This window comes from Myotis yumanensis, unplaced genomic scaffold (genome assembly GCF_028538775.1).
Source record: "Myotis yumanensis isolate MYYU_CA2020_CCGP unplaced genomic scaffold, mMyoYum1.0.hap1 SCAF_14, whole genome shotgun sequence".
Taxonomy (NCBI): Eukaryota; Metazoa; Chordata; class Mammalia; order Chiroptera; family Vespertilionidae; genus Myotis; species Myotis yumanensis.
The window spans coordinates 48,360,891-48,374,396 of NW_027223765.1; the positions used below are offsets into that span (position 1 = coordinate 48,360,891).

General features: G+C 40.9%; 1 protein-coding gene across 2 annotated transcripts; it reads left to right on the forward strand.

Moving 5' to 3' along the window:
* Window positions 1-832: 832 nt before the first annotated feature.
* CEP15 (centrosomal protein 15) lies at window positions 833-13,126 on the forward strand. Of its 2 annotated transcripts, none has more exons than XM_070391666.1 (6): window positions 833-935; window positions 1,516-1,626; window positions 2,299-2,382; window positions 3,769-3,892; window positions 10,810-10,884; window positions 12,729-13,126. In XM_070391666.1, exons 3-6 carry the CDS (start codon window positions 2,330-2,332, stop codon window positions 12,858-12,860), a joined length of 384 nt encoding a protein of 127 aa, XP_070247767.1. In that variant the 5' UTR covers window positions 833-935; window positions 1,516-1,626; window positions 2,299-2,329; the 3' UTR covers window positions 12,861-13,126. The 2 variants fall into 2 exon arrangements, with proteins under 2 accessions (XP_070247767.1, XP_070247766.1); XM_070391665.1 differs by having other exon boundaries at window positions 2,302-2,382.
* Window positions 13,127-13,506: the final 380 nt, after the last annotated feature.

A 13,506-nucleotide genomic window follows, 5' to 3' on the forward strand; every position in this document is an offset into this window, starting at 1 on the left:
TACCTGGAAGTGCCATGGTCCCCAAGTGAGACCTAAGTTTTAGGTAGATATTTAGGAAGAAAAAGAACAGAAGACCTCTGGGTTGGAGTCCTAGCCCTTTGCCTTTTACCAAATCAGAAACCTTAGGAGAAAACTGCTTTCCGTCTCTGGAACCTCATGCTCCCTCTGTGATGATGACAGTACTACCTCCCGCGCAAAGCGATTTCAAGGGGAAGGCATGTGTAAGAACGGTGTGTGTCCTGAGGGCAGCGGGAGATTTAATCAACTCTCTCTGGCTTCAAGCCAGGACCTAAAGAAGCGACCAAGCTTGTTTCTTCTCCTGCCCAGGGAGGACACTGGTACCCCGCTCACCCGTCCCAGTGGGATTCGGTGAATGGGATAATCACATAAACACAGCGACGGGCGCACAGGCTCAAGCCAGGGAAAGCCATCCACTGCTCCTCTGGGTGTGCGAGCTGCAGGGGCCAGGCCCCGCCCGCTGCTCGGCAGGGGACACACGGGGAACTCTTCCAAGTAAAGTAAGTGCTTTTACTGACTGCCAAGCTCACGGGAACCTGCCGGACCGTCCGGGCGGCTTCCTCACATCCACACTGTGACACTGCAGCTTCCAAGCGGTCAGCCGCGCCCTCGAAGCCTGTTGAACACATCCAGATCCCATTTTAAACGGCCTTGAAGCTGAGCCTGAGCCGAAAGCAGTTTCCCGGGGCTCTCCTCTCCGCCAGCTGCTCCGAGGGCTCGCCACTGACCTCGCTCCGAGGCGCCTTTTATCACGCCGTGATGACGTCACTGGAGACGGCTGCGTGGCCACGCCCAGGCCCGTCCTGAGACCCGGCCGTGCGCAGACGCTGTGCTTTTCCGGAAGAGGTCGGAGTGGGCTCCCGCCGCATCAGGGCGCGTGTGTCGCCGGACTTGCCGAGCGGCCCGAGGCGGTGCAGGTGCCTGCAGGGCGGGGGGACCTCTGCTGGGGGGAAGTCCCCGAGCCTGTGGGTGTGTAGGCAGGACGTGGGGTGGTCGGAGGGCTGAGGGCTGCGAAACCGCGCGGATCTTCGGTTCAAAAGGCCGAATTCTTGTGGGGTTCGTCTGAAGTGCTGATGGCAGGCGTCACAGGAGAGAGGGGTGACCCTGGATCAACTTTCTGGGATGTCCTTGGCGCGGCACTGGGTACTGGGAGGAGGGCAGCGAGGACTGGGCTGCAGGGATTTTAGGGGAAATATCTGTAACCCCATGGGGGGGGGGGGCGGGGGGGGATGAGGGCCGGGGGTGGGGGAGGGGTGATTGCTGTCCTTGGTGCTGAAGGCAAGACAATGGCCCCTGGAGGAGGAAGCCTGCGGAGGGCAGGCAGGCGGGGCGGTGTGCGAATGCCTGGCCGGGCTCCCTGCCCTGCACTCAGTCTCTCCACAGCCCGGGGCACGTGGGCGAATAGCAGTCAGTGTGTCATTTCATAAAGTTTAGGAAAGCCGGTGCTTCATTGCAGCATTGCAGGAAGGAATTTTATGCCTGTCTTTTCCCCCTTAGGGCTGGCCCCCTCCACTTTTGCACCCAATCAGATGACTTGCCTTCAGGATCCCAGCCTCTCAGAGCACTTGCTGGACCTGCTCCCGGACTGGCCTGGGCTCTTCAGCCAAGGTGAGCTAGCTCATGCGCCATGGAAATGGCCTTCCCAGACTCCCCAGGTGTGAGTCCGGAGCAGCCAGGGTGAGGTCGAGGGACCAATGGTGCTTTTCCCACAGTTACACACAAAAAACACCTTCCTATTTGGAAAAGAGATGGTGGGACAGGGCAGTCTTCCAACAAAGGGAGCTTTCAGTGGTTCTAATACTTGTTTGCCTGTCTCTCTCTCTCTCTCTCTCTCTCTCTCTCTCTCTCTCTCTCTCTCTCTCTGTGTGTGTGTGTGCATGTGGGATGGTGTTCCTGTGATGAATTTTACAGAGTAGATATTTTTCTTTCTGTTGATTCAATAAAATGTTTACTAGTCTTAGTACCAGCTGCGTGTTTGTTTTGAATTCTGTTTAAGGTTAAAATGTGTGTGTGGGGGGGGGGGGGGGGGGGTGAGGGGAAAATGTGAAATGTGTTGAGTTTACCTGATTCACAGTATTTTTAGATGCATCTGGTGTAAGAAAAACTATGCATTGTAAGTAAAAATGTTTTTAGGTGAAATCTTTCATTTTATACATTATTACATCTCAAGTTTTATTTTTTTTCCTTCTGAGAGAACCAATGGGTTGAGGTACTAAAATGATCAAATGTTGCAAAGCTGAGGACATGTGGTGGAAGTAACTAAATGTTTTTATTATTTAGCAGAAAGCTCATAAGGCAGCTTTAACTAAAGATGACTTCCTTGTTCGCTCAAGAAATTCGCCTTTCTAAAAGACATGAAGAAATGTAAGTTTTTTTCAAGGCTAATTAATCTAAATGTATACACTATTTAGTGAAACATTGTGTGCACAGGAAGACTTGAAGATCTGAAAGTGTGTCATTTCAATTTTCTGACACTTGAGAGACTTTGGTCTTAGGGAATGTCATTGTTTCAAGAATAACAAAAATTAAAAGGCTTAATTATATATGTTTTTATTTTTATTACTAATAGTTAGATAACTTCACCCCTCCTCTCACCCTTTCTAGGCTACACACGAATAATTAATGGACTTCTCTAGGCCTCTTACCCTGGGCCCGCTTCCTAGGGTATGTGCCCTGCGCAGCCACAGCCCTCACACTTGGCTTAATTCCCTAATGTTGCACTCTTGAAATTCTGAGTATTTTTTAACAAGGCGTCTCACGTTTTCATTCTGCACTGGGCCCTGCAATGATATAGTCAGTCTTGCACTTACATTTGGTATTAACCCTTCTCCACCTCTGACTGCAGGTTCTCATGTTTTCCTTTGCTCTAATTAATTACCAGGCCCTCTTCCTTGGCCTTTTAAGAAATTTTGCTTACGAAAATAACTGTTCAAATACCAAATTCTGGCTCTACCCTCAATCACAGCCCTATGAAGCAGTGTTTCTTGATAATCACCACGTTTATTTGGGAAATGGTTAGACTATTATATATACCACTTACTTATTTTTTATCACCTGACATCTTTACTTATGAATCATTTAAGAGGACCAAAAACTTGTAAACTGAGCATTGGACCAGTGAGAAACTTTTAAAGTATATTATGTATCACAGAATAGTTTGATAATTCACTTACAACTTTTTACATCTTTCTTCAATTGCTGATTTACCTTGTGGGTATGCATACATACAGCCTCTCACTCATCTTTCTCTTGGCAAAAGAAGAAAAAATATTTTTATTGCTTCTTCAAACATATGGAAGTTTAGCACAATTCTAAATGTGTAACATGAGCTTCAGGGGTATTGAAGTGTTAAGCAGAAGGTTTTGTATAGCAAGTTATATCAATGTATGTGTGTGTGGAGGTGTATATATAAGCATATACAAAGTATGTACAAAGGGATGTGTATTACAGTTTGCATTTTCACCAAAAATGAAAACATATTTTCACATTTTAATATAATTTCAGAAAACCAGAGAGGCTAAAAAAACAGAAGCATGTACTTATGGTATACCAGTATATGTTAATAAAAATAAGATTTAAGACTTAATGAACTACTAAGTTCTTCACTATCTCATTAATTGGCATAGAAATTGGCTTTCAAAATAGGTTGAACTCAAAGTGAAGTACAATTAAGGAATGAATGTTTTATATTGGTCAAGCAATAAAATGTCTCCTTCTAAAAGAACTTTATATAATCTCCATTTTTTCTAGAGTATCACAAAGATTAAAGTTACTTCAACAAATGGAGAGTAAATTTGAAGATCAAAACAAGGAAAAGGCATCTCAGATTCAAGCAGCTGAGGCTGCTTTTAAAAGGAACCTTAGCCTTTTAAAGGTAAGTTTCCATGACTTGAGTATAGAGATTTTGCCCACCTTTGCAAAAAGGTTTCAAGTGAAGTTCATAATTTTGATTTATATAATGTCTTTGTTGTGAGTAATAAATAGAATTAATGAAGCATCATTTATTTTTAGACCCATGTTAGTTAGATAAATAACATATGGATTCTTATTTTTTTAAATGAAAAAAAAAGTGAAGTTTGCTTAAGCTAAATGTTCTCAATCAACCAGAAAATCAATGACTACAGAAGTAATTTTACGGTCATCTTTTGGGCAATAAGTAATTAATACAAGACGTAGCTTTCCATCTTTTCTTTGTAGGGAGCTCTTGAAATACTATAAAGTACCTATAATGTATTTAGATCCAACTCAAAACTATTTTAACATCATAAAAACAAGAACGATTTTATTTTGCCTTACTGGGGCCACAGTCAACACACAGATTCATATCTAACATAACAGATTTTCAAGATCCTTTTTGATGGTGATGGAGGGGGTGGTCAAAGTGTGTAATTGCGCAGGGCCTCACCATTTGGCCAATGTGCCCACTTGGAGTAAAATCATATGTGTAACATTTTTGGCTGCTTGCTATACTTTGCTTCCAGAATTGTATGGCTTCATCCATAATTAAAACCCTAAAAGTTTGCTTCCAGTCAAGCTTCCAAGAGATCCTATGACTAAAACATTTGGTGGTAAGGCTATATTATTTAAGTTATAAAGCAGTGTTTTCAGTTTTTATTGTTAAATATTTTCATCGATAGGCATGATATAGTTATCTTCTGTCCTCACTAGAGGATAAAGGAAGAGGAAAATTCAGTTATCTTCTCAGCTTCTGGCAGTTTGAGCCACAGTAATTTAAGTCACAGCCATAGTGCTACCAAAGCATTCTATATTGCCATATGTCTTACTTGCCCAATGGTTTTTGCAATATTTATTTTTAAATGGAAAAATATAGGATAATCTGGAATTTGCTGTGAAAAGTCAGAAAAACTAATTAGGAGGCTTGAAGGCTTGGTTGCCACTTACTTCCTGCAAGTGCAGGTAATGTTTGGTTTTCAGGCATCTTTTAATGAGCAAGTTATTTGATGAATATCCAGAGGGTCCTTACAATTGAGCTAGTTCTAGTTAGAAAGTGGGGACCACAAAATAAATATAAATCAGAGTTCTTCACCTCAAGAAGCTAACAGGCTTAGTTGATGATATAAAGTTGTCACACATAAAATATGAGACTTTATATGATCAAACAGTACGTTATGTGGACTACTCAGCACTCATATTCTAGGAGTTAAGTGTAAAAAATCTTGGAGAGCTCGAATCTTTTAATGGTCTCAGAGGAGGCTAAGCTGGAGCTGCGTGCAAACAGGCAGAAGGCGATGCATTCCGCTGGATGGCTGCAGGAGAGCCAAGAGCAGAAGAATGAGTGGCCCTAAGAGCGTTGGTGGAGCCATGAGCTAACTAGCTTGGCAAGTCACAGGAAAAGGTTGGATACTGTGAGTCCACATGAGTAAATTGAGACTTGATATGTACAGACAATATCATAGTGAAAGTGTGTGAGCAAAAGAAAAATAACGACTTATGTAAGAAACGTATGAGTGAGTATTTGAGGAGGATTCATTTGCTATTTAGATGTAACGTGATTTCAAGAACGGAGAGATTGGATCTAATAGGTATAAAATTAACTGTCATATCCAGAAGGAAAATAATGAACTGTTTCATAGCCATCAGAAACCAGTGTGATATGGTCTTTACCTCCGATTATCAAAGTAATATATTCGCATTGCAAAAATCTTGAAAGTGCAAAGAAGATGAAATAACTTCCTTATCCTGCCCATCTAGGAATTAATATATTTTTGTACATTTCCTTACAGTCTTTTAATAAACATTTATTGAGCACCTATTACATCCCAGATACAGTTTGTTCCCTGTCTTTGTTTTACATATTTTGAATAACTGTGTATGTAGTTTTTTATTTTTTCTCTCATATTTTTTAACTTTGAAAATAATTTTAATGGCTTATAAAATTGTGAAAATAAAATAAATAGGACTTGATTATAAAATGTTGAGTTGGAAGAGACTTTAAACAGCATATAGATTAGATTGTCATCTAAAGGTTTTTAATTTTTTTTCACCAGATAACTTTTCCAAAGATGTAAAATAGATAAAAATGGACAGCTTTGGTCCAAAGCCCCACCCACTTAGCTCTTTTTTGCCTGCCCTGCTGTGTCTCTAAGGAACTGTGAAAACCACTAATCTATTCTAATTCCTTTATGTAGAGATGAGGAACCATAATAACTACTACTAATACCCTTTGTCAAGAACAGGTTGAGTTACATCAGGATATGTACTTAGTGCAGAATGTACATCAAAAATGGTTCCATTAAAACTTGAAAGCATTCCTATAAATATAGTAGTAACAAAATAAGGATGACCTATTTTACCATCCGTTACTTGATCTTATTTAGATGTTCTGGCCAATATAATAAACACTAAAAGGGAATGAGCTTTAACTTTTAGAAAGGAAGGCACAACACTAGCATTCTAAAATGGTATGGTTATATACTAAGAAAAGCCAAAATTGTTTTAAAACTAGTATGAGTTGAGCAAAATTAATAAATAAAAGATAAACATAAAGTCAACAGCAATCCTGTAGATACAGTTGGAAAATATAAGAGATAACTTTCACGTTAGCAATAAAATTATAAAATACTTGGGAATGCTCTTAACAAAGGGCATGATTTGTATAAAAACAATTACGTTTTAAAGAGAAAACTTAAGTGGAGATACATACCTTAATCCTGATTGGGCTGTATTACTTTTCTAAGGTCAGTTGTCACAAAGTTATTTTTAAATTTTTAAAAAATATATTTTTATTGACTTCAGAGAGGAAGGGAGAGGGAAAGATAGAAACATCAATGATGAGAGAGAATCACTGATCGGCTGCCTACTGCATGCCCCACACTGGGGATCGAGCCTGCAACCCTGGCATATGCCCTTGACTGGAATCAAACCCAGGACCCTTCAGTCCACAGAACACCACTCTATCCACTCAGCCAAACCAGCTAGGGCTATTTTTAAATGTAATAAAATCCCAACAAAATGAATATGAAACTCAGTAAAATTTCTCTAAATGCATTTGCAAAAATAAATTAGCCAGTTGACAGAGCCTTCCACAAACTGCTTGTCACTCAGGATGGCCAGTGACTTACAGGTCCACGTTGGTCCTTTTTCCTCCTCACATTTCTCACTTTCGCCAATTCAATGAAGAATAAGTGAATATGAATAAGTGAATACTTAAGCATTCCTTGTAACAATGACCCTGTATCTCCTGCTTTATTGTCTTACTTTTCCTATCCCAGAAATTACACCTCCAGCAGCTTAAAAGATTAAACCCAGCCCAGCCCCAGCTGGGTTCACTATCTATTTGTAGGGAGATATCTATAGCTGGGTGGGGAGGGAGGAGCGTCTGTGAGGAAGGGAAGACCTCAGTCCATGAGCTTCTGTGTTCGAGCCTGACCTTTCCTGATCATGTCCGCTCATCTCTACTGGCTGCCCCGTCATGCACAAGGGAAGCTTGTGCCTTAATTGTCATGAGAAGAATGTACTTCCATGTGCCTATCACCAGATTCAGTAATTATCAAACAGCCAATCGTGCTCATCCATGCCCCTCACCTCCAATCCCAGCTCCTCAGATTATTTTGAAGCTAATCTTCAGCAACACATTGTTTCATCTGCCCAATTTATTACCTCTGTATTATTTCAGTGTTTATCAGTAAAAGGGAAGGACTATTTTAAGCAAAGTCACAATATCATTTTCAATCTAAGAAATTTACAGTAATTCTTTAAATATCCAGTGAGGATTCAGATTTCCCTGATTCACTTATAAACACACGTTTTTACATTTGTTTGAATCAGGATCCAAATAAAATCCACCACTAACACAACAGTGAGGTGACTGGGGTTGGGGGTGGGAGTGGGAGTGGAAGAGGGTATGGGGGATAAATGGTGATGGGAAAAAATTAAGCTAAAAAGTATAATCCTTTAAAAACACAAATAAAAATCCAATTTTTAATTGATTGATTGCAGTCCTGAATCTCTAAAAGCCTCCCTGCCCTTTTAATTTCTTTGTTGAAGGAATCGGGTCATTTGTCCCACAGAGGTTTCCAGGGCCCGAGTATTGCCAATTACATTGCTGAGGTATCACTGGGTATGTCCCTTTGACTCCCAGAATTCCTAGGAACTGATACGCCTAAGTTGTGCTGTGCAGCAGAATGAGCGCCACATATGTAATTTTAGATATTCTGGTAAAGACTTTCAATAAAATCACATGAAATAGATTAAGTAAAATGCTATTAAAATTAATTCTATCACATATAAAGCATCATTTCAAGTGTAATTGCTGATCCTTTCCTTCTGGCAGGCTAAGAAATTCATACTTCATCCTCTGGGTACTGGGTATCAGTTATTTTTTTAATCTAGATAACGATATATTTAAAGTTTTTTTTAGCAAAATTAATCCATTTCAGTATGGACTGAAGTAAAATGGGATGTAGTCTGGGCATAGTCCAAGAAAGCATTCGGTAAGGATTTGTTGAATGGTGAGTGTAATAAGCCCATCGCATTGGGAATGACGCGCAAAGACAGAGAGACATCCTGAAGCGCTGAACTTTCAATGGCAGAGAGTGAAAGAGCTGAAGATAAAGGGCAGCTGGGCGAACCGCATCCCCACTATTATACATTCAGTACCTTCAGGAGTAAGATGATGAGTTTGGTTTATTAGACTGAGAAGTAAGGGCTCGGGAGAAAAGTCATCCGTCCTTGTACATGAATGGCTGAAGCAGAAGAGAAGAGACCAAGTCAAAAGTAAAAAGAAGACAACAGATGTCACAAATCTTAAGAAAGCCCACACTTGGGCTAAAAGAGAAAGGAGGCCGCTAAGAAGAAAGACAAGGAGTCAGAGAGGTAAGCAGGACACCCACAAAGCGAATCCACCTCAGGAAGAAGTCCTCTGGAGGGGATGACCTGTGGACATGCTGCAGAGGGAACCGTCCCATGCCTAGCCCAGGCCTGCCTTCCAGTCCGCGCCTCCCCGTACGGAGCTGCTCTCCTGTGAGAGAGATTCAGTGGCCTTACTTTCTGATCTTTAAGAAAAGTGTTTATAATCCTGTCTACAGGTACCAGTGACACCTAGATCTACCACTAACAATAACTATGCCCTGGCCGGTGTTGCTCAATGGTTGCACACTGCAGGGTTGCAGGTTCAATACCCAGTCAAGGGCTCATACCTGGGTTGCAGGTCCAATCCCCAGTCCAGGTTGGGGTGTGTGCAGGAGGCAATCATGCTATGTGTGTCTCTCACATAGATGTTTCTCTCTCCCCCCTTCTTCTCTCCCCCCACCCCACCCCTCCAAAAAAAGGAAAAAAATCCTTGGATGAGGATTAACAAAAAAATACAAACAACTTTATAACTGTTCTTAGAATAATGGCATAATTAGGGTTGTGATTTTATTCTATTTGTCTTATAAAGGTAAAACAATTTTCCCAGGACTCTGTAAAATCTCACTGTAATCACAGAAGAGTTAGTGTTCTCTATCTGCTGTAGCATTGGCATCAAATCTCCTCAGCACGTGTCTTAGCTGTAAACTTCTGGGACGGGATCAACATGCTAATAGATGGGCTTTTTATCCCTAAATTTATGTTTTTCCCCTTCAAATCACCTTCCTCTAGACAGCAGGTGCATCAATGGCTGTGCAACTTTGGGGAGTCCCTTTAGGGAATTTCCTGTTTTTCCCTTTTACATTTCACACCCATCCCGTGCTCCCCGCCGCTGCCATCTGCTATCTCTTTTCTCCTGTTCAGCACTGGCTTCTTCACACCCCACGCCCACGCCCTCTCCATCTCCCTCCGTCTGTCCAACAGCCCTGTACTTAGATTGCTCCAATGCTTGTACCAGGATCAGAGAACTTTCCTTTTTTCTAAGCTCAAAGGAGAGGCAGAATTTACATGGCCTTCAGCCAAGGCCTCTGTGAACCTGACAAACAAGCAAGCACCAGACACACAGGTGCTGATGGGAGCATTCACTTAAACAGAACTCACAGGTTTCAGGAACAACTTGGAGGTGCTATGTTTCTGCGCATGAAATTCATACATGCATCAAGGTAAAGTCTTTCCCAGGGTATGGATTAAGTTTAATTACCCTGGTGTTGCTACAATCATAAGGGAAAATACACACGTCTACAAGTTAAGCTCCAAATCAGCTGAATGATATTCTGCCGGCAGTAAGACCTGCCCTCGAGATCACCTTAGAAATCTAGTTCTAAAAATCTAGATAGTAAAGTGAACAGGTTCTTGTTGCAAAGGTACCTTACTGACCTTTTATTAAATATGTGGAGTATTTGCATAAGTGTAAAATTTTACAAGAGTGGAATACGGAATAAATGAAATATGTCATTAATGTAAAATTTACATAATCCAGACAGAATCGATCTCTTTTAAGGTTAGTACAGTGTGGGGCTGGGTAACTGACTGTTTTTGTATCCGAATATTTGACTATTTTATCCATCTGGCTGTTTTTAATGATTTCAGAGCTAAGTTGGTGCTCTGAGCAGTTTTAGAGGAAGGTTTTGGTTTGGGGTTTTTTGGGGGGTTTTTTGCAGAAATTACTGACACTATTTAAAATGATAAGGCAGAACTTAGAAGTAGCCCCCGCCCGCACCTTTTATTTTTATTTTTTTAAAAAGCCCTGCTTTCTGTATCTGAAATGGTCAGTTAAGCAATGAGCAGCTCTCCTACTTCAGTGCCTCCATCAGTTCAAACCGTATCCGAGGAGAGCTGAGGTGAGAGGGTTGGGACAGCCCTGTAGCTGCCGCAGGTGTGTGCTATGTGAATGCATGTTTTCAGTGCTGATGTCTGTTACAGGATATAGAAGCCGCAGAAAAGTCTCTGCAGACCCGGAGTCACTCACTTCCACCACCTGAGGTGGTGTCTCTTGAGGTGAGAATCTTAAGAAACAAAGGTAGCGACCCTCTCATTGTAAATTAACGAGTGGTTATATGTGTGTATTTCCAAGATGTATTTATTCAGTTAAAATAAACAAGATATGACTGATCATTATATGTCCACAGAGCCATAGTTTGTACACAGTAGGTAACTGATGAGATCTTAAAAAAATTTTTTTTTCAAGTGAAAATTTTATAAAGATCCTGTGTCTTTTCACCTAGTCACTTAGAAACGACTATCCCGTTAAACCCTGGCAGACAATATGCACTAACGGTTCAGGTGCCAACGTGCCGAACCAAAGTGCCTTTCCTGTTGGCTGAAGTGACAGGGAGCATGCAGTTCAGCCCTTCACCAAACATCCAACCGATGCGATTTAAATGCATTTTATGCAGCATAGTGTGGCTTTTGTCTGTTTTATTTTGCTCAGTTCAAGAACAGATTGGGAAGATGGTTGGCAAAAATAAACCATCTTTGGCATATGAATGTATTTTTGATGAAAGGGAATTTAACTACATATAGAATAGTTTGATTTGATATTTTTAATGACCTTTCTCAAATATAATTTTGCTTGCCTAACCAGGGATGAGAATAGACTCAAAGTTAAAGGCTGAGAACTTGCCCCTCAATTTTCTGTGTTCTAGAGTAATAAGAAAAGCCAGTGATCACGGAGAGAAAACCCTCTGGTACAGACTGTGCCCTAGGCATGTCTTTTTCTTTGTTGGAGGCTCCAGTGCCTAACTCAGGCCCACACAAAAGGGGTTCATCTAGCCGTGTATGGTGAGAAGCTCCCAACCGCAGGCAGGCCTCCATGGTATTCCTCTCAGCTGGTCTCCCCAGCAGGAGGACCCCTAGTTTAAGGTCGTCAGGCTGTTTCTCCGACCACGTGCACTCATGCAGGGTTATGGAGATCCCTCGCCACTTTCAACTCTCAGAACCCCTGGAGCTTTCTCATGCTCAGAGAGAGTCATTATGGGTTCTTCATGCTGCCCAACTGGCTGACCTTCCCAAAATGACATTGCTAGTGATGACCTAATACAAGATGCCCTCCCGTGACAAGGAGCGTGGGCAGTTACTTTTCTTGACCTCCTTAGGTCAGCCAAGAACCCATTAAAGCTCACACACAGAATATGGTGATGTTGCAGGAGCTTCTAGAACTTGCAGACTGCTAGAGGCAGGCCAATCACACAGCAACTCAACTTCCAACTTAGTTGAATTAAAAAATTGTTAATCTTTTTTTTCATTATACAAAAAAAGGAAAGAAATTAAAATCTGTCATATCATGTGCTTTACTAAAAGATACAGTGCATTTTTATGTGTTCCCCATGCAAATAAGGGGTCAATTCACCTGAATCCTATACGGTAACATACTAGTTATATTTCAGTTCCTGACTTCATCCCAGGTCAAATATTTTATGTTAATTTTAAAGCAATTCATGTTTAATCATTTTATTGTAATAATTTTAGGGTGGGTAATCACTTAGTATGGGATTTGTAACATTAAACAACAGCATTTAACAACTGTAGCCATAAATGATAAATACTGGTAATAATCACAAAGTTGGCCACAAGAGGGCATGCAAAATCACAATAAAGTTCTGAAATCTGTAATTCTGCCAGGCTCTGGTTTTACTGAGAAATTTGAAAATTAACACTAGTAAGTAGCCAGATTTTTTTTTCTAAAATTAACATAAAATATTCTGTAGAGGAAGTGCATTCTACATGTATGTGTGTACACGCACACACACATTTAAGTGAATAAACATTTAGACTATTATGAAGAGCCAAGTTCAATTGCTTGATATGTTTTTTTTTTTTCTTTTGCATGTTTTTTCTCCTAGACTCTTTACTGGGCATCAGTGGAAGAATATATTCCCAAATGGGAACAGTTTCTTTTAGGAAGAGCACCATATCCTATTGGTGTTGAAAATCAAAATGAAGCAGAAAATACCATTCGGAACAAGGCACAGTGATAAGTTCTTCTCATACTAGCTTTAAAAACGTGTTTAGTAAAGCTGAATATTAAAGAATTTGCAGGCCGGAGGAACCGAGTATATGTTTATGCCTCATCACCTCCTCAATGACAGTAAAGACATGAGAATCTACGGGCCAGTCTCAGATTGTCCCTTAGAGACCCACTACTATCTCAAGGTCATGAATTTGCTTTCGACCAAATCCATGCAAGCATTAGAAACTAATATTGGAAGGTAGACTGCTTATTAAATAAATTGCTAAATTAGTGCTGTGTATGTTATTTTTTTTAATCATTTAGTCGTTCTCATCTAAACAGTGAGTACCAGTTGTTAGTTCTGACTTTACATTTTCTAGAATCCTTACTTTTCAGTTATTTTATTATGGGGACAAGGCTCACTATTTTAGTTTCTTCTAACAAATGAAAAGACCGTGGATTTAGCTGCTTTAGTATTGTAATATTTGTCAGAAAATAGATTCAGAGGATTTTGCTCCTCGGCGACAATCAAAGCTCTACAGGTTCTGCAGGAACAATGACTACAAAGCGTTTGGTCAGTAGTCAGTTACCTCAGCTCGGACTCGGTTCGGGATAAGGACACATTACTAGAGCTGGGGACGGCTATTGGGTTTTGACTTGCCAACCCTGTG

Coding starts and splice junctions, on each gene's coding strand:
- CEP15 (XM_070391666.1), top strand. CDS start 2,330: ATGACTTCCTTGTTCGCTCAAGAAATTCGCCTTTCTAAAAGACATGAA. Junction 3,893..10,809: donor GGAACCTTAGCCTTTTAAAG/GTAAGTTTCCAT, acceptor TGTCTGTTACAG/GATATAGAAGCCGCAGAAAA. Junction 10,885..12,728: donor CTGAGGTGGTGTCTCTTGAG/GTGAGAATCTTA, acceptor TTTTTCTCCTAG/ACTCTTTACTGGGCATCAGT.